The sequence below is a fragment of the Saimiri boliviensis genome, chromosome 3 (assembly GCF_048565385.1).
Source record: "Saimiri boliviensis isolate mSaiBol1 chromosome 3, mSaiBol1.pri, whole genome shotgun sequence".
Classification (NCBI taxonomy): domain Eukaryota; kingdom Metazoa; phylum Chordata; class Mammalia; order Primates; family Cebidae; genus Saimiri; species Saimiri boliviensis.
The window spans coordinates 160,789,134-160,810,072 of NC_133451.1; the positions used below are offsets into that span (position 1 = coordinate 160,789,134).

Below are 20,939 nucleotides of genomic sequence, written 5' to 3' on the forward strand. Positions count from 1 at the left end.
ACAGGTGAATTCTACCAAACATTTAAGTAAGAAATTATACCAATTCTCTATAATTTCTTTCAGAAGACAGAAGCAGGGGGAATACTTCCTAATTCATTTTATGAGGTCAGCATTACCCTACTTACTAAAACCAGACAAAGACATTACTAGGGAAAAACAAACAAACAAAAAATGACAGACCAATATCTTTTATGAACAGATGCAAAAACCTCCAATAAAATATTAGCAGAGAGAACCCAACAATGTCTAAAAAGAAATATACACCACAGCAAAAGGGGATTTATCGCAGGTATGTAAAGCAGGTTTGACATTCAAAACCCAATTAATGTAATCCATCAGATCAATAGGCTTAAAAAAAACCACGATTTCTATATGCAGAAAAAGCATTTGATAAAATCTGATACTCTTTCTTAATAAAAACTCTTAGTATACTAGGAATAGAGGGAAACTTCTTCACCTTGATAAATAATATCTACAAAAAACTTATGACTAACTTCACACTTAATGGTAATACATGAGGTACTTCCTAAGATGAGAAAATGGCAAGGATGTCCCCTACCACCACTCCTTTTCCACATCATAGTGGGAGGCCCAGTTAATGCAATAAAGCAAGAACATGAAATACATGATTGGGAAGGAAGAAATAAAACTGTCTTTGTTCCTAGTTGACATTATTGTTTACATAGGAAATCTGAAAGAATTGACAAAATCTCATTTATTAAAATTTCATATATTTTAAAAAGTCTAACTCTTTATTATATTCTATAAATATATAAAGGTCTCACTCTGTCATCCAGGCTGTAGTGCAGTGACATGATCTCAGCTCACTGCAGCCTCTGCCTCCTGGGTTCAAGTGATTCTCCCACCTCAGCCTCCTGAGTAGCTGGGACTACAGGTATGTGCCACCATACCCTGCTTAGTTTTGTATTTTATTTTTTTTTGGTAGAGAAGGGGTTTTACCATGTTGGCCAGGCTGGTCATGAACTCCTGACCTCAAGTGATCCACTTATCTTGGCCTCCTAAAGTGCTGGGCTTATAGGCATTAGCCACTGCACCCAGCCTATAATTCAATTGCTTTCCTATATATCAGCAATGAATAAGTGGAATTTGAAATTAAAAACAGAATACCATGTACCTTAGCAATCCCAAAAATAAAATATTCTTAGTTATAAATTTAACAAAATATACACAATATCTGTATGAGGCATACTACCATACTCCGATAAATGAAATCAAAGGAGAATTAAACAAATGGAGAGATATTCCATGTTTTACAGATAGGAAGACTCAATATTGTCAAGATGTCGGTTCTTCACAACTTGATCTATATATTAAATGCAATCCCAATCAAAATTCCAACAAGGTATTCTAAAGTTTATATGGAGAGGCAAAAGACTCAGAATAGCCAGTACAATATTGAATGAGAACAACAAAATCTGAGGACTGATACTATCCTACTTTAAGACTTAATATAAATCTAGAGTAATCAAGACATTGTGTTATTGGTCAAAGAACAGACAAATAGGTCAATGGAACAAAGAGTCCACAAATATACCCACATAAGTACTGTCAACTGATCTTTGACAAAGGAGCCAATACAATGTGAAGAAGCAAAGATGGTGTTTTCAACAAATGGTGCTAGAATAACTGAACACCCATATGAAAAATATGAATCTAGACACAGACCTTACACCCTTCACAAAAATTAACTCTAAGTGGACCATATGCCTAAATGTAAAACACAAAACTATAAAAGTCCTAGAGATAACATGGGAGAAAATTTAGATGACCTTGGGTATGACAATAATTTTTTAGATATAACACCGAAACTACAATCCATGAAGCTGATAAGCTAGACTTCATCAATTAAAAACTACTGCTCTCCAACATACAATGTCAATAGAATAAGATGAACCAGAGACTGGGGGAAAATATTTGAAAAAGTCACATCTGATAAAGAAACGTTATCTAAAATATACAAAGACTTCTTAAAACTCCACAGTAAAAACACGCACAAAAATTTTTTTAATGGTCCAGAATAGGATTAAGATGGCAGATAGGAGTCAAGGCTAACTTGCAGCTCTTGTTTGAATCAACAGAACAGCATGTGGACACTTACATCATGAACTTTTGCTTCAAGAACTACAGCAGAAACATACCAGGAAAGCTGAGAGAATCCACAGACCCTTTGAAGGAACTGGATCACTGCTGCAGGCTCCCTGAGATGTTGAAAAACTGCGAGTCTGCTTGCTTTCTCAATGGGGAGGCTCCTGGTCTGGGGCAAGTTCTAAGCCATGGTCACCAGCTATCTAGAAATAGACTCAGCCCTGTTGTGGGGGCATGGTGGGAGTGAGACTGGCCTTTAGGATGGTGGGCTATGTGGGAGAGGAGTGATGCCTGTGACTGCCGGTTTTCCCTTACTTCCCTGGTGACCTGTGTGACTCAACAGAGGCAGCCATAATCCCCCTAGGAATATAACTCCACTGGCCTTAGAACAGCACCCCCATCCCCCATAGAAGCCACAGCAAGCCCTGTCCAAGAAGAGCTGGAGCTCAGACCTGCCTATCCGTGCCCCTACCTAGTAGTATTTTTCTACCCATCCTGGTAGCCAAGGACAAAGGTCATAATCTCTTGGGAGCTCTGTGGCCCTGACTACTGTCTGAGAAACCTGAATACTTAACCAGGTGTCCCTAGGGCAAGTTTATGTCCTCCCTAAAGGACTGAAGCTGATGCTCTCTTGAAAGTGCCACCTCCTGAATGGAGGCCAAACAACACAAAACAAAAACACAACCAGGGACACCTCACAGAGTCCACTTCACTCCCCTGTTACTTCCATTGGAGCAGGTGCTAGTATCCATGGCCTGAGATGGATCACATCACAGGACTCTTTGCAGACAATTCCCGGTACCAGCCTGGAGCCCGGTAGCTCTTCTGGGTGGCTAGACCCAGAAGAGCAAAAATAATCACTATAGTTCAGCTCTAAGGAAGCTCCATCTTAGGGAAAAGGGGAGAGCACCACATCAAGGGAGCATCCCATGGGACAAAAGAATCTGAACAGCAGCCCTTGAATCCCAGATCTTCCCTCTGACATAGTCTACCCAAATGAGAAGGGACCAGAAAAACAATTCCGGTAATATGAGAAAACAAGTTTTTTAAACACCTTCAGAAGATCATACCAGCTCACCAGCCATGGATCTAAACCAAGTTGAAATCTCTGAATTGCCAAAAAAAAGAATTCAGTAGGCCAATTAATAAGCTAATCAAGGAGGCACCAGAGAAACATGAAGTTCAACTTAAAGAAATGAAAACCATGATATGGATTATGAAAGGAAAATTCTTCAGTGAAATAGATAGCATAAATAAAAAAGAGTCACAATTTTTGGAAATCAAGGACACACAGAAATACAAAATGCACTGGAAACTCTCAACAACAGAATCAAACAAGCAGAAGAAAGAACTTCAGAGCTCAAAGACAAGGTTTTTCAATTAACCCAATCCATCAAAGACAAAGAAAAAAGAATTTTAAAAAACTGAACAAAGTCTCCAAGAAATCTGGTACTATGTTAAATGTCCAAACCTTAGAATAATGGGTGTTCCTGAGGAAGAGAAATCTAAAAGTTTAGGAAACATATTTGAGGGAATAGTTCAGGAAAATTTCCCCAGCCTTCTTAGAGATCTAAACATCCAAACACAAGAAGCTCAAAGACCACCTGGGAAATTCATCACAAAAAGATCATCACCTAGGCACACAGTGATTAAGTTATCTAAAGTCAAGACAAAGGAAAGAATCTTAAAAGCTGCAAGACAAAAGCATCAGGTAATCTGTAAAGGAAAACCTATCATATTAACCCAACAAGCTAGAAGGGATTGGGGTCCTATTTTTAGCCTCTTTAAACAAAGCAATTATCAGCAAATAATTTTGTATCCAGTGAAACTAAGCTTCGTAAATGAAGGAAAGAGTTTTTTCCAGACAAACAAATGCTGAGAGAATTCACCACTACCAAGCCAACACTACAAGAATTGCTAAAAGGAGCTCTAAATGTTGAAACAAATCCTCAAAGTACACCAAAAGAGAATCTCCTTAAAGCATAAATCTCACAGGACCTATATAACAATAATAAAATTTTAAAAATGAAGGCCATTCAGGGAACAGATAGCACGTGAATAGAACAGTACCTCACATCTCAATATTAACATTGAATGTACATGGCCTAAGTACTCCACTTTATTAAAAGATACAGAATGGCAGAATGGCTAAGAATTCACCAACCAAGTTTCTACTATCTTCAGGAGACTCACCTAACACGTAAGGTTTCACATAAAAGTAAGGTAAAGGGGTGGAAAAAAATATGCCATGCAAATGGACACCAAAAGTGAGCAGGAGTAGCTATTCTTACATCAGACAAACTTTAAAGCAACAGCGGTTAAAAAAAAGACAAAGAGGGATATTATATAATGATAAAAGGACTAATCCAACATGAAAATATTACAATTCTAAATATATATGCACCTAACACTGGAGTTCCCAGATTTATACAACAATTACTACTAGTCCTAAGAAATGAAATAGACGGCAACACAAAAGTAGTGGGGGACCTTAATACTCCACTGACAGGACTAGACAGTTCATCAAGACAGAAAGTCAACAAAGAAACAATGGAGTTAAACTATACCCATGAACAAATGGACTTAACAGATATTTACAGAACATTCTACCCAACAACTACGGAATACACATTCTATTCATCAACACATGGAACATTCTCCAAGAGAGACCATATGATAGGGCACAAAACAAGCCTCAACAAATTTAAGAAAACTGAAATCATAGCAAGTATTCTTTCAGACTACAGTAGAATGAAATTGGAAATTATCTCCAAAAGGAATCCTCAAAACCATCCAAATACATGGAAATTAAATAGCCTCTCCTGAATGTGAACAATGAAGTCAAGATGGAAATGGAAACATTCTTTGAACTGAACAATAATTGTGACATGATCTATCAAAACCTCGGATACAGCAAAGGTGGTGCTAAAAGGAAAGTTCATAGCATTAAAGGCCTATGTCAGAAAGTCTGAAAGGGCAGAGATAGACATTCTAAGATCACACTTCAAGGAGCCAGAGAAACAAGAACAAACCAAACCCCAACCCAGCAGAAGAAAAGAAATAATCAAGATCAGAGAAGAACTAAATGAAATTGAAACAACAAAAACAACAAAAAATACAAAAGACAAATGTAAGAAAAAGCTGGTTCTTTGAAAAGACAAATAAAATTGATATACCATTAGAAAGATTAACCAAGAAAAGAGAGAAGATCCAAACAAGTTCAATTAGAAATGAAATGGGAAGTATTAAAACTGATACCACAGAAACACAAAAGATAACTGAAAGCTACTATGAACACCTTTATGTGCATAAACTAGAAAACCTAGAATAGATGGATAAATTCCTGGAAGTATACAACCATCCTATATTAAACCAGGAAGATAACAGAATCTCTGAACAGACCAATAACAAGCAGTGAGATTGAAATGGTAATGGAAAAACTGCCAACAAAAAAAGTCCAGAACCAGACAGACTCACAGATAAATTCTATCAGATCTTCGAAAAAGAATTGGTACCAATCCTATTGACACTATTCTGAATGATAGAGAAAGAGGTGTCCTCCCTAAACCGTTGAATGAAGCCAGTATCACCTTAATACCAAAACCAGGGAAGGATATAACAAAAAAGAAAACTACGGACTGATACCCTCGATGAACATAGGTGCAAAAATCCTCAACAAAATACTAGTAAACCAAATCCAATAGCATATCAAAAAGATAAGCCACCATAATTAAGTGGGTTTTATATCAGGAATACAGGGATGGTTTGAACATACGTAAGTCAATAAATGTAATATACCACATAAACAGAATTTAAAACAAAAATCATATGGTCATCTCAACAGATGCAAAAAAAGCATTTGACAAAATCCAGCATCCCTTTATGATAAAAATCCTCAGCAAAATCGGCATACAAGAGACATACCTTAAGGTTATAAAAGCTATCTATGACAAACTCACAGCCACCATTATACTGAATAGGGAAAAGTTGAAAGCATTCCCCCTGAGAACTGGAACAAGACAAGGATGCCCACTTTCACCACTTCTATTCAACATAGTACTCAAAGTCCTATCCAGAGAAATCAGGCAAGAGAAAAAAATAAAGGACATCTAAATCAGTAAAGAAGAGGTCAAACTGTCACTGTTTGCTGATGACATGATTGTATACCTAGAAAACCTTAAAGATTCACCCAAAAAGCTCCTAGAACAGGTAAATTAATTCAGCAAAGTTTCAGGATACGAAATTAATATACACAAATCAGTAGGTCTGCTATACACCAACAGTGACCAAGCTGAGAGTCAAATCAGAACTCAACCCCTTTCACAATAGCTGCAGAAAAATACTTAGGAATATACTGAACCAAGGAAGTGAAAGACCTCTACAAAGAAAACTACAAAACACTGATGAAAGAAATCACAGATGACACAAACAAATGGAAGCACATCCCATGCCCACGGAAGGGTAGAATGAATATTGTGAAAATGACTATACTGCCAAAGCAATCTACAAATTCAGTGCAATTTCCATCAAAATACCACCATCATTCTCACGTAACTAGAAAACCAATCCTAAAATTCATATTTAGAACCAAAATAGTGCCCACATCGCCAAAGCATGATTAAGCAAAAAGAATAAATCTGGAAGCATCACATTACCCAACTTCAAACTATAACGTAAGGCCACAGTCACCAAAAACAGCATAGTACTGGTAAAAAAATTAGGTGCATAGAACAATGTAACAGAAGAGAAAACCTAGAAATACAGCCAAATACTTAGAGCCAACTGATCTTTGACAAAACAAACAAAAATATAAAATGGGAAAGGACATCCTATTCAACAAATGGTGCTGGAGTGGTTGGAAAGTAACATGCAGAAGAATGAAACTGTATCCTGACCTCTCAACCTTATACAGAAATCAGCTCAAGATGGATCAAAGACTTAAATCTAAGACCTGAAGCATAAAGATTCTAGAAGATAACACTGGAAAAACCCTTTTAGACACTGGCTTAGGCAAAGACTTCATGACCAAGAACTCAAAAGCAAATATAACAAAAACAAAGAAAAACAGATGGGATTTAATTAAACTAAAAAGCTTCTGCATAGCAAAATAAGTAATCAGCAACATTAAAAGACACCCCACAGAGTGGGAGAAAATCTTCACAATCTGTACATCTGACCGAGGACTAATATCCAAAATCTACAAGGAACACAAATCAGCAAGAAAAAAACAAACAGTCCCATCGAAAAGTGGGCTAAGGACATGACTAGATAATTCTCAAAAGAAAATATACAAATGGCTAAACAGCACATGGAAAAACGATCAACATCACTAATTATCAGAGAAATGCAAATCAAAACCACAATGCGATACCTCACTCCTGCAACAATGGCCCTAATAAAAAAAAATAAAAAATAACAGATGTTGGCGTGGATGTGGCAAAAAAGGGAACACTTTTACATTGTTGGTGGGAATGTAAACTAGTACAACCACTATAGAAAACATTGTGGAGATTCCTTAACTAAAAGTAGATGTACTGTTTGATCCACCAATCCCATTACTAGTATCTATCCAGAGGAAAAGAAGTCATTATACGAATAAGATACTTGCACAGACATATTTATAGCAGCACAATTCACATGCAAAAATATAGAACCAAATGCCCATTAATCAACAAATGGATAAAGAAAATGTGGTGTATATATATACCACAGAATACCACTCAACCATAAAAAGGAACAAAATAAAGGCATTTGCAGTCATCTGGATGGAACTGGAAACTATTCTTCTAAGTGAAGTAACTCAGGAATGGAAAACCAAACATCATATGTTCTCACTCATATGTGGGAGCTAAGCTCTGAGGATGCAAAGGCATAAGATGATACATTGGAGTTTGGAAACTTGGGGGAAATAGTGGCGGGTGGTGAGAGATAAAAGATTATACACGGGGCACAGTGTACACTCCTTGGGTGGCTGGTGGACCAAAATCTCAGAAATCACCACTAAAGGACTTACTCATGTAACCAAACACCACCTGTTCCCTAAAAACCTATTGAATTATAAAAAAAAAATGGGCCAAAGGCCTTAACAGACACTCCATTAAAGAAGATATTCAGATGGCAAATAAGCATATGAGATGTTCCACATCATATGATCATCAGGGAAATGCAAACTAAAATAACAATGAGACAGCACTAGACACAGTAGAATGACCAAAATCCAAAATACTGACAAAACTAAGTACTGATAAGGATATGAAACAACAGAAACTCTCATTCATTGCCGATGGGAATACAAAATACAGCCACTTTGGAAGACAGTTTGGCAGTTTCTTACAACACCAAACATTCGCTTGCTATTTGACGAACAATTAATTGCCAAAACTTGGGAACAACCAAGATTTCCAGTGAATGGATAAACTGCAGTACATCTGAGCAATGAAATATTCAATATTAAAAAGAAATGAGCTATCAAGCTGTAAAAAGACAAAGAGGAATGTATATTACTAAGTGAAAAAAGTCTATCTGGAAAAGCTATTTACTATATGATTACAACTACATAACATTTTGGAAAATATAAAATGATGGAGACACTGAAAAGATCAACTGTTTCCAGGGGTTAATGGAAACGGAGGGATGAAAGAGAGGGATACGCAGAACACAGAGGATTTCTGGGGCAGTAAAACTACTCTGTATGATACTAAAAGGATGAATCCATGTCATTCAGTCTGTCTAAATCCATAGAATGTGCACCACCAAGAATGTACCCTAATTTAAATGATGGACTTTGGGTTATTATGATGTGTCAATGTAGGTTCATCAATTCTAACAACTGTACCCCTGTGGTGGAGAATGTTGGTAATAGAGAGGTTATGTATGTGTGATGTACATGAGGAGGGGTATGTGGGAAATCTGTATCTTTCTTTCAATTTTACTGTGAACCTAAAACTGCATTAAAAAAACATTTTTTTTTGAAAAAAAAATTTCAAATGTTACTGTTATTCAAATTTTATATTAATCAAATAGACTTTTAGACTATTTTAGCAGAAGGAATCTCTCTCTTCCCAAAAGTATTGTTCTTAGTCTCCTAACCAGACTACAGAATGTAGAAAACATCTAAGCCAGATCCTTAGTGTTTCCTGTGTGTTAATTTCACCTGCTCAACCTGACTGTGAACATCTAGAGGGTTTTCTAGATTCTGGAAAGCACAGCAAAAACCTGAGCAACCAGCACAATGAACACTGATCTCCACACAGCAGTGTAATAAGGATAAAAGCAACCAAAGCACGGATAAGATAAGCAACAGCTATGATTTAAGGCAATGAATTAAAAAATATATACCAGAATTTTCACAGTGATTTCTTACTTTGATATTCTTTTTGGGTGAAATAAAGAAAAGCATATAAATCTTTTAATGAAATATATGCTAAATTAACAAAAATCTCAATGAAAAAGAAATCAGTATAAGAGGTGGCCTTCACACGGAATTTGTAAGCCCAAAATAGGCTATATTTTTAAACATCTTAAACTTCTTTGAGGAAAGATAATATTTAGTCTTAATGTATCCAAATTCTAAACATAATGCCCCTAAAACAGTAAGTTACCTCTACTACCACAGAAAGAAGGGACTGTATATTTTGAGGGAAGAGGTTTCTTTAATGAAGACATTCTGACAGAGGGGCAATAACCTGGGTAATGGCCAGGCAGAATGGCAAGCCTCATGAGATAGTACTTCTGACTCATGACGTGGACATGGGCTCTGTGACTGTCTGAGGAAAAAAGACCCCAGAATGGACATGAGACAGTCTTTAGAACCAGGGTGTTTCTCTTTTAAAAGTCAATTTATCTAGTTACTTTCTATGTTTCTCCCTATATTAAACACTCACATCCTTTCCTTCCCCTTCCCCTTCCTTTCCCCTTTCTTTCTCCTTTACCTTTTCCTTTCCTTTCTTTTTTCCTTTTACCATCCCTTTTTCCTTTTCCCTCTTCTTTTTCCTTTCCTTTCCTAAGACAGGGTCTCACTCTGTTGCCCTGCTGTAGTACAGTGGTGCAACCATAGCTAACTACCACTGTGATTGAGTGGGGAGCCCAACTTCTGGGCTCAAGTAATCCTCCCACCTCAGCCTCTTGAGTAGCTGGAACTATAGGCACATGCCACCATGCTCTGCTAACGTTTAAAACTTTTGTGGACACAGGGTCTCCCTATGTTATCCAGGTTGGTCTTGAACTCTTGGCCTCTAGTGATCCTCCCACCTCAGCCTCCCAAAGCACAAGAATTACAGGCATGAGCCACCATGCCCAGCCAATGCCCATACATTCTTATGAAAACATTAGTGAGGTAGAATTGTATATCTCATACTTTTTATTTTTTATACAATTTAAGAAAATGGTAGGCCAGGTAGCATGGCTCATGCCTGCAATCCCAGCACTCTAGGAGACTGAGGCGGACAGACTGCTTGAGCTCAGGAGTTCAAGACCAGCCTGGACAACATGGAGAAACCTTGTCTCTACTATAAATACAAAAATTAGCCAGGTGTGGTGGTGAGCATGTGTAGTCCCAGCTACTCAAGAGGCTGAGGTGGGAGGATCCCCTGGGCCTGGGATGTGGAGGCTGCAGTGAGCTATGATCACGCCACTGCACTCTCACTCCAGCTGAGGTGACACAGCAAGACCCTGTCTAAAAAAAAAAAAAAAAAAAAGAAAGAAAAGAAAGAAAAGGTAATTATTGTCCTGACCTATCAAAAGATACATCACCAGGCAGTTGATAGAGCTAAGGACAAAATAAAAATACCAGCAGGCCAAGCATCCTTTGAACATGCTCTAACCTCATCTCTTTTCAAATAGCAATTGTATAATAATGCTCCCATAACTACAACTACAATGTGCCAGGCACAGTTCTAAGTACTTCATGTGTAATAACTCACAACTCTTCTATGAAGTAGGTACTATTATTTCCTCCATTTTACAGATAAGGAAACTGAGCAAAGTGACTGATACATCAATTTAAATAATTATTAAACTATCAAAAAGGCATTTATTTGATCATACATTGTAGAATCTAATGAAGATAAGAAACTTGAATTAGGTTTCTACTGTAACATAGCCTAGGTTCCTTCATGGGCAGAGAAGTGGCTACGGCATAGTGCCTCATTTTATGCTAATACAAACGCTGTAACCGAATAGATTATATGGTTATCTACATTGATGAAAATGTCTGAAATAATCTTGTCAATCATTCATTAATGAAGTTATTCTAGGTATACATATATGACTAAAATCATATTGATAATACTTAACCGTCATGCAGTCTTACTGTTGGTATGCTATCTATGGGACAAGCCAAAAGGTAATCACATATGTTCATGGTAAAAAAAAAAAAAAAAAGATTTTGGTAGACTAGTGAACTCTGTATTTTAACAGAGAATATTGTTAGTCAATATGTCATCAATTTTTTTTTTTACAGAAACATAATTCTAACTTGATACCTGACATTATAAAACCAAAGTCACAAAATTCCAAAGTAAGGCACACCATTTAATTACGATTTCTGAAAGGTATTCCCAGCTTGCACAAAGCTTAAATTTAAAGAGGAAAAGCTAATTTCTATTTATAAAGAATAATTTCTCTTTCTAGGTTTATTGCACTGGACCTCCTATTTTGTCAACCAATTGCCTGTTTAATTTTTAACCATAATTCCCAAATAACAAAAACTCTAAGAAAAAAAGAGAAGAGAAAAGATTATAATAAGGCACCTGGTTCTGGTTCTTCTTTATAATACCTAAGATTACCTTGATTTCCAGCGGAAGTGTGAGCCACCGGACTCCAGGGAGGTTATCTAAAAGTACTGCGCTGGAAGCATCGTACTGCTGAGCACTGGGACTGGTGCTGGAATGCAGTTTTGCAGGCTGAAGTGCTCTTTGAAAGAACAAGTTAAAAAAATGATCCAAACGAGGAACATTCTCAACCTGGCAAAAGGCACTGGAGACATAAGAGCTGTAAGTTAGAACAACATATGGAAATGGTGGTCATTTTTTCTGTGCTCCTAAGGGGACCAGATCTTTCCCAACTACATAGGCTATCTTCCTCACTCCTCTCCTCACTTAATAGAATCACTGCTAGAATGTTACTGATGGAGTGTGTAAAGAAATTCACCCTGTCCATATTTTTTACCCTAAAACCTACTCTCAAATGTACTGAGTAGTGCTCTATGGAAGAACCACAGGACTAACACAAGTGACATATCTCCAACAGTAAGGGCTGAGGTGCCCTTTTTAAAAAAAATGTAGGCTGTTTTTACCTCTGACTATCTCTCAACCATTTATATTTCCCAATATCTTTCAGGCAACGTGGAATGATAAAGAGATTTTGAACTTTGTAATAGAACAGATCTGGCTTATCACAGCTCTTTCTAGGTAGCTATCCCAGGCAAATCACCTAACCTCTAACTTTGGTTTCCAACTCTGTGAAACTAGGGTTAATACAATCTAACTCACATGCAGAATGCCTAGAACATAATAAGCATAAATTCTTATTATGCTTATTATTTACTGGTACACAGTAAGTACATAATAAGCATAAGTTATTTCCTCCTGCCTTTACTACTGAAGGTATAACATTAAAGAACTCAAAAAACAAAATGAGAGAAAAAAAAAGAAATGCTTGCTTTTAGCCATATAAAAGTAACACAGCATTCACTGCAACCATTTATTGGAACAGCCCACTGAATGACAAAATAGCAGGTGCATATGCTATCAGCATATCAAAATAATATTTGCTGATTCATCCAACAAATATTTGAGTGACTGCTACAATCTAGGCACCATTTGCATTGCTGAGGTATAGCAGTAAAACTATCAAGACAAAAGACAATGAGCTCCTGTGGAGCTTATGTTCCAATGGAGAAAGACAACAAATGAACAAACAGTAAAAAACATGGATTCATATAAAGGACTATGCAGGAAAATAGGGCAATGTGAATGGGTGGTATGACAGGTTGGCTATTTTAGATTGAATGGTTGGAGAAGAGTCTCTGAGAAAGGGCATTTAAGCTGATATTCCAATGTCAGGAAATCTAGCAAAAAGAAAAAGTAAAAAAGACCTGGGGTGGGGAAAAGCTTTGGCAGGGTGTTTGCAATACAGTCCATAGCAGCATGTGTGGTTTGAAATCTGAGGTCAGAAGGGTAGGTAGGAGCCAGATAATACCACAGAGAGATCACTCTAACTGCTATATGAAAATGAGTTCAAGTGGCAAGAATGAAGGGAAGCAGACAAGTTAAGAGGCTACCATAGTGTGTGAGAGATGCGGTAGCTGGACAGGGCAATAGTAAACATAAAGACAAACGGGCGGATTGGAGGTTTTGAAGACAGACTGATCAGGACTTGATGAATTCGCTGGGAATGGGGAAGAAAATTTTATAGCTTTAATTTGGTCACAACATGACACTGTTAGTATATAGTCAGTTTTCGTGGCTCATAGAGAACTAACCAGTTCACAACTTTAAAAAAAAAATTAAGTTTCTATACTTTTTGGCCTTTTTGTAATTTTTCACAATGGACCCTTAATATTTTTCATAATCAGAAAAAAAGTTGTTATAAAAATTATCACAAAATGTCTATTAAGAACGTCCTGGATTCACATTGCTTCTTGACTTTAAGAACTCAGCAGAACTTCATATTTATTATTGTAGTTTGCTCTTTAAATTCTCACTTGAACAAGTAGAAAAGAGTTAAATTTGCTGTCATCAAAAAGATACTTCCACAATCAATGGAAGATAAATTTCAAGATGAAAGAGAAATTAAGTCCCTCTGTCCCCAGTCTACTCTAATGGAATTTGTAGAACGCCAATGGACTCTTTTCATGTATGAAACTCATTGCAAAAATTTAATCTTTGATAATCTCTGGTTTTATGAAAATAGAAAGCTTCAATTAGGGCAAAATATGGCAAAGTTTGCTTCTCTCAAGTAAACTTAAGGAGGCAGTTCATAACCGCATTCTTAGTCTTCAGTGTTTAAAAATTTCCTTATTAGTAAAAGGTAAAAGCACTATGTATGGATGCCCAGCTCTTTGTAACTCACTCATCTGGAAATGTTGGTAAGTAATCAGGTTTGACAGGGATGTGCCTCCTCAGAGATTCCTCTAGAAAACACTGCGAACTAGATAATTTTCCCAGATGACACAATAACAGAAAATTCCTTCATGATGCTTTGAGAACAATGATAACAAAGATCCACTAGAGAGAAACCGAGAGCTGATATCACTATGGTTTGGAGAAATGTACAAACTGTTTTTGGATTTTTGTACTGATATACTTGTAAGGCTTTAAATACAAAGATAACATTTCAGCCATCAGAAATACAAGAACAGGAGTCACTAAGAGAAAAATCGATTGCTTACACCTAATTTTGTTAAATGTTAAATGTTAAATGTTACCTCAAATTTCTGTCTTCTGGTCGTGAAGGTTAAAAAAGCAAGAAGCAGAAAAATATACGAGAAGTATACTCATGTTAAAAAAGGAGTATGTACATTTTTTATTGTATAGAAAATATACGGAAGGACACAAACAAAACCAATCAATACCATCTCTACCGTATTGCCTTTTTTTATGGTGCATACATTTTTTACTGAAATTTTTTTTTTTTGAGAAAGAAGCATCCTATTTCAGGATAGTGAATTTGATCATCTTATAAGCAAAGAAAAACACAAAAATGTCGTTTAAGTCTTTCCCTTTTCGGAATCTGTTATGAAGAGATACTTTTACATTTGCCCCTACAGAAATATTTCAAATCAGAACACAGTTGCGGTTATGTCCCTAATGCCCTAAGAAATTTCACTAAAGTAATATATGAGACCAAAAAAGACAAAGAAGGAAATGAACCACATGAAAAACTACCTACTGTTGTAACATAAAAGCCAGTAATAAAAGATGAGAAAATAAGAAGAGGAAGGAGAAAAAGAAGGAAGAGAAGGAGTAAGGAAATAGAAAAAAGGAAGAGGAGAAGGAAGGAGGAAGAGGAGGGAAGAAGAGGAGGAAGAGGAGACAATCAATTAACCTGTCAAGCAAGAAATGGTGTTAAATGCGAAAGGCGACTTGGAATCACATAATTAAAACTTGAGATTCAGTTTGAAGAAGTACTTACCTATCTAAAGAACCATACATAAATTTTAAGGTTTGGGCTACATTTTCTATCATGCTCCTTAGCCGAGGAAGAGGAACTCTAAAAAGCAAAATTATATGTATTAATTTACAGCATAATCAAATTATATTTATCTAAAAGAAGCAGAACATCTTTGAATTTTACACATATGGAATGTGAAAAGTTTATGTGTCAACCCTGAATAAAGATATATAAAATGGTCGCTTTCAACAACCATTGCTCACTTTATTCTAGTTTCATTCCCGCATGAATCTAACAGGGACTTTATAACATTTATTTGAAAATCATGTAACTCTATCTAAAGTTCAGTTTGTTTATCTGTAAAATGAGGCCAATAATCACTAAGCCCTTCTCAGATTGATTCTAAGGATTAAATGAAATTACTGCAAATAAACTAGTTTACATGACCTGAGCCCATAAAAAGAAATGCTATATTCTGGACACTTTTTAGTATTATCCACATATCAACTGGGCTTCCAACTCCTGTAACAAAAACACACTCCTAAATGAAATGGAGAAAGGGTTTAAGAAAGTAGAAGAAAGGAAATAAAGAAATGAACTTATATTTTCTCACTGAAGCCTTATAAGAATTCTATAAGGTAGGTCTTATTCCGATTATATGAATGAGTAAATGAAAGCCCAAGAAGCTACATAATTTGTGCAGGGGTAAAGGGAGTGAGCCTGCTAGCAAGCACTCAGCTTCTTAGACCCAGAGTTATTCTCTCACTATCCTACACCGTCCTTCTGGTTAGGTTTCTGCTATTCACTGCAGCCATCATGGGTGTGTGATCGTCCCATCTGAAAACACATGTCCCGCGATCGTGTGCCCCACCCTGAATTCTGTGGGACAGCATTTTTTTCACCTTGCTTATAAAAGGCATAGAGGTGAGGAGGGAAACACACTGAGATGGACAAGGAGAAAAATCCCAGGGCTCAGTTCGATTACAAAGCACATGCAAAATGTTGGTGATATGAAGACACGTAAGTTGACACTGAGGAGCTACTTGTGTATGATCTCAAAATACTCGATTTCCAAGTTTGAATAAATGATAACAATACTACCTATCATTTATAGTTATGTGAAATGAGATGGAAGAAGGAGAATAATCTGGAACAGTGGGTTGGTGTGAACATCAAGAGAAGGATGAAGAGATGGCTCAAGCTTACTTTTCACAGGAAGCTCAGGAAAGAGAATAAAGAGGATCGTCAAATTAATTCTAACTTATCAAGCCGAGTTATTTAGGATGGGAATGACATAAATATTTAGGGAAGATGGCCTCCCTTCCTCTATCCTGATTAATAAAGATTGAGAAATTGTTTAGAGCATCCCTTACGTGGCACAACCTTGATCCAGAGCTCAGCAGTGACAGTCCTTTGCTGGCTTCAGGATATAACCTCACCTGGAAACTGTCTCTGCCTAGCTGATTCAGCTGGTGTCATCAGACTGTGGTTGAACAGCCGTTGCTCAGTTCCTTAGCCAGGTCTGCCTTTCCTCTCTCTAAGTGCCTATGCTACCTTTATCTTACCACTGTATTTTCTTCTCTTTTGCCTTTTGGGCTGCTACAAAAGTCTTTAAGACATACACATCCTAAATCATCTTATTCTGGATGTTCTCCAATTCTTGTAAATCCGTAATTACTTTCTTTCTTTTCTTTTCTTTCTTTCTTTTTTTTTTTTTTTTTGAGACATTGTCTTGCTCTGTCACCCAGGCTGGAGTACAGTGGCACCATCACAGCTCACTGCAATCTCTGCCTCCCAGGTTTAAGCAATCCTTCCACCTCAGCCTCCCAAGTAGCTGCGACTATAGGCACATGCCACCATGCCTGGCTAATTTTGGTATTTTCTGTAGAGATGGGGTTTTACCCTGTTACCCAGGCTGGTCTTGAACTCCTGAGCTCAAAGCAATCCATCAGCCTTGGCCTCCCAAAGTGCTAGGATTACAGGTGTGAGCCACTGCCCAGCTACAAACCCACACTTTCTAAACAACTCCTTTGTTTCTCATAATCCAAACCCACAGTACAGTCTCTGAGCAGAGTTCATTATCCTACTTTAGACAGAAAAGCACACATTTTTCTGTTGTGTGGCTGGTTAAAGAGTGCCCTCATCTAATATATGCCACAGTGCCATTATCCCCCCATGTTAATAGATTTCAACCCCGTATTTATGATACATTGTATCTCTTTCTGTCCAAATTAAAGTTACCTTAAAAACATAATGATTTTGATATTTTTCTCTGTAGCCATCTTTGGCGTTCCTGTTTGTAATAGTAAAACATGTCCACAAATTCTTTGATACTCTTCCCCTCAAGAAGTGAAGTTTAATTCCTTTCTCCGTGAGTGTGGGCTGGCTTAGTAACTCCATTCTAACAAACAGAATGGTGGAAATCACAAATATTGTGGAAATGACAGTGTATCACTTCTAAGGCTAAGCCATAAAAGGTCTTCTAGCATCCCCCTTTTTCTGTCTTTTGGCTTACCACTTTGGAGGAAGCCAGCTGACATTTTACGAGGATACCCAAGCAGCTACATGGAGAGCTCCATGTGGCAGGAAACTAGGCCTCCTGACCATGACCAGGTGTGTAAGCCATCTTGGAGGCAGATTCTCCAGCTCCAGTTAAAGCCTTCAGATAAGTCTATCCCTGGCCAACACTGGACTGTAACCCCAAGAAAGACCCTGAGGCAGAAAGACCTGCTAAGTTGCTCCTGCATTCCCAAACTACCAAAACACCTCTGTGTTAAGAAATGTTTACTATTTAAGTTTAAATTACCCCCATGTTTTTGGGAACGATGTTACACATCAATAAAAAATGAATACACTGCGGTGTAATAAAAGAAATCCAGTTTTGAATTTATATTGTTTCATCCCATGTACAAAACCATTTTTTCCTACAAAAAAAAAAAAAAAAAAAAAAAAAAAAAAAAAAAGAAATCCAGTTAACAAAATCATTAGTAATAAAAAAAAGTCATATTCATGCTCTGATTGGCTAGATAATGCATTTTTCTGGTACATCTTTTTCTTTCTTGGGAAGCTTGAAGCAACACCGAGAAAATTTATTTCAACTGGTATTCTCTGAAGTTGTATCAGTCACATACTATAGTATTTATTTTGATATTTGATTCCTATTTTGTAGACCATATGCTATGATTCTACAGATAAAAGGGGAAAACTAAAGTATGTTTAATTATTTAATAAAAGTTACCCGCATATCTTTTAAAGTAGGCAAAAGTCTAAATTACAAGTTCTAAAAATCATTGAACAGGAACATAACACTATTATAATAGTAGTTAAGCCCATCTCCCTGAGGCCATTCTCCATACTTGTAGTTTATTTCTCCCTTGGTTTTCAATGTCCTGAGATATTAGGGAATCGATGTTGTAGAAAGAATTCACAGACTCTCAATCAATTTCCGATCCTGCCTCTCGCTGATTATGTGAACTTCGGGAAGTTACTGAACCCTCTTTTGATTTCACTTTCCTCATCTCTAAAATGGAGCCAGTAATCACTATGTACATTTGGAAGTGATTTTGAAGATTAAATGAGTTTAATGAATTTAAGGTATCTAATGCAGTCCCTGGAGCACAAGGTGAGTTTATTATAAATGCCAATCCTGCTTTTACCTCCAACTATGAAAATAAGGTACACTTCAAAATACTCACAAAAAAGTTAAGAGGGAGACCATGATAATGTAAGATGTACTATTAGAGAAGTCGCTTTTCAAAGATGCTCAACATCAGGGCAAAATACCCTTCCGCTGACCCTTAATTCTCCAAAACTTCCAACAGTAAAAAACTGTAAATATGCAAAATCCAAATCACAGTATTGTCAGAAATTTAAGCAGAGGAAGAGTTCATCTCTCAGCTACCTCTCTGCTGACAACAAAAGAGGCAGGTGTATTGACAGCCCCCACCCTTACTAACTGGCCCAACTGAGGCTTCATGGCACCTTTCAGCATTATTCATACCAAATGAACACAGCTGACTATTTTACTAGTGCAATAGACCTTCAAACTGTAAAACAGTTCAAGGAGCTTCTCTTTTGACAAAAATGTCTAATTTTGACAAAACAAAAGTTAACATTATTTTGAAATGATTTTAAGGTAAGCAAAAATCTCAACTTACTCTTCAGCAGGCAGGCCAATTAGCAACAACTTGTCAGATTCTTTCCAATAAGCCACGTGAATTTGTTTTCCATTTAAAAGGAGGGATGAACTAAGAAACAAATTCAAAATAAGGTTAGAATATCTTTAAATGTCATAAAATTATATTCATAAAAAACTGCATATGGTATGATTTAAGAACTGCATACTTAACAAGTAGATTTCTTTTCATATACCTGTCACACAGAAAAGACAAGGAATTATATGATAATAAAAATATACTTCAGCATATTAAGAAAAATCAAAACAGAAAACTCTAGGCCAGCCTGGGTGTGGTGGCTTACACCTATGATCTCAGAACTTTGGGAGACCAAGGCAGGTGGACTGCTTGAGGTCAGGAGTTCAGGACCAGCCTGGCCAACATGGCAAAACTCTGTCTCTGCTAAAAAATATAAAAGAGAGCCTGGTGTGGTAGTGCATGCCTGTGATCTTGGCTACTTGGGAGGCTGAGGCACAAGAACTCCTTGAACTGGGGAGGCAGAGGTTGCAGTGATCTGAGATTATGCTACTGCACTCCAGCCTAAGCGACATAGTAAGGCTCTGTCTCAAAAAAAGAAAAAGAAAACTCTAGGCCAAACAAAAGTAGACCAATTATAGAAAAAAAACCAAAAAGTTAAGATTCTCTTGCTAACATTAAGTGACTAAATATAATTTTAATTTTCCAAAAGAAAGCTTCAAAGCTGGGTGCAGGATCACACCTATAATCTCAGCACTTAAGGGAGGCTAAGGTAGGAAGATTACTTGAGCCCAGGAGTTTGAGACCAGCCTGGGGAAGAGAGTGAGACCCTATCTCTCCAAAAAAAAAAGAGTTGGCTGGGTGTGGCTGGGAGGTCAATGCTGAAGTGAGTCATGATTGTACCACTGCACTCCAGCGAGGGTGACAAAGTAAGGCTCTGTCTCACAAAAAAAAAAAAAAAAAAAAAAAGAAAGAAAGAAAAGAAAAGAAAAGAAGAAAGAAAAAGAAAGGGCTGGGCGTCGTGGCTCACACCCGTAATCCTAACACTTTGGGAGGCCGAGGTGGGCGGATCACCTGAGATCAGAAGTTCGAGACGAGCCTGGCCACCTAGTGAAAAATACAAAATTAGCCGGGCGTGGTGGTGGATGCCTGTAATCCCAGCTACTCAGGAGGCTGAGATAGGACAATTGCTTGAACCCAGGAGGTGGAGGTAGTGGTGAGTCGAGCAACTCCAGCCTGGGCAACAAGAGCAAAACTCCATCTTGAAAATAAAAAAATAAAAAATAAAAAAAAAGAAAGAAAACTTCATTTCAGTTGGTTAATTTAACAAATGTTTTATGACTGCCTATTTATGAAGTTTGCTAAAGGAAGACATGGTCCTGGCTGAGATAACAATCAATATGGGACACAAATATATAAAAAAATAGCCAAAATATAAGTCAGATTTAACTGTGTTCTCAAGGAAACTTTTGGAGGTGATGAATATATTCATTGTGTTGATAATTTCAGGGTACACACCTATGTGAAAACTGATCAAATTGTACATTTTACATATGTTCAGTTTACTTC

General features: G+C 37.0%; 1 protein-coding gene across 4 annotated transcripts in view; it reads right to left on the bottom strand.

Annotated features, from left to right (window-relative positions):
- The window catches only part of INTU (inturned planar cell polarity protein), a 95,339-nt gene that overhangs the window by 21,779 nt on the left and 52,621 nt on the right, over nt 1-20,939 (bottom strand). For all 4 annotated transcript variants that reach the window (XM_074396928.1, XM_074396926.1, XM_003927719.4 and 1 more), the window contains exons 6-8: nt 19,377-19,466; nt 15,241-15,318; nt 11,892-12,081 (exon numbers count right to left, since the gene is read on the bottom strand). In XM_074396928.1, coding sequence (XP_074253029.1) covers nt 11,892-12,081; nt 15,241-15,318; nt 19,377-19,466 — 358 coding nt within the window. The remainder of the gene's footprint in view (nt 1-11,891; nt 12,082-15,240; nt 15,319-19,376; nt 19,467-20,939) is intronic.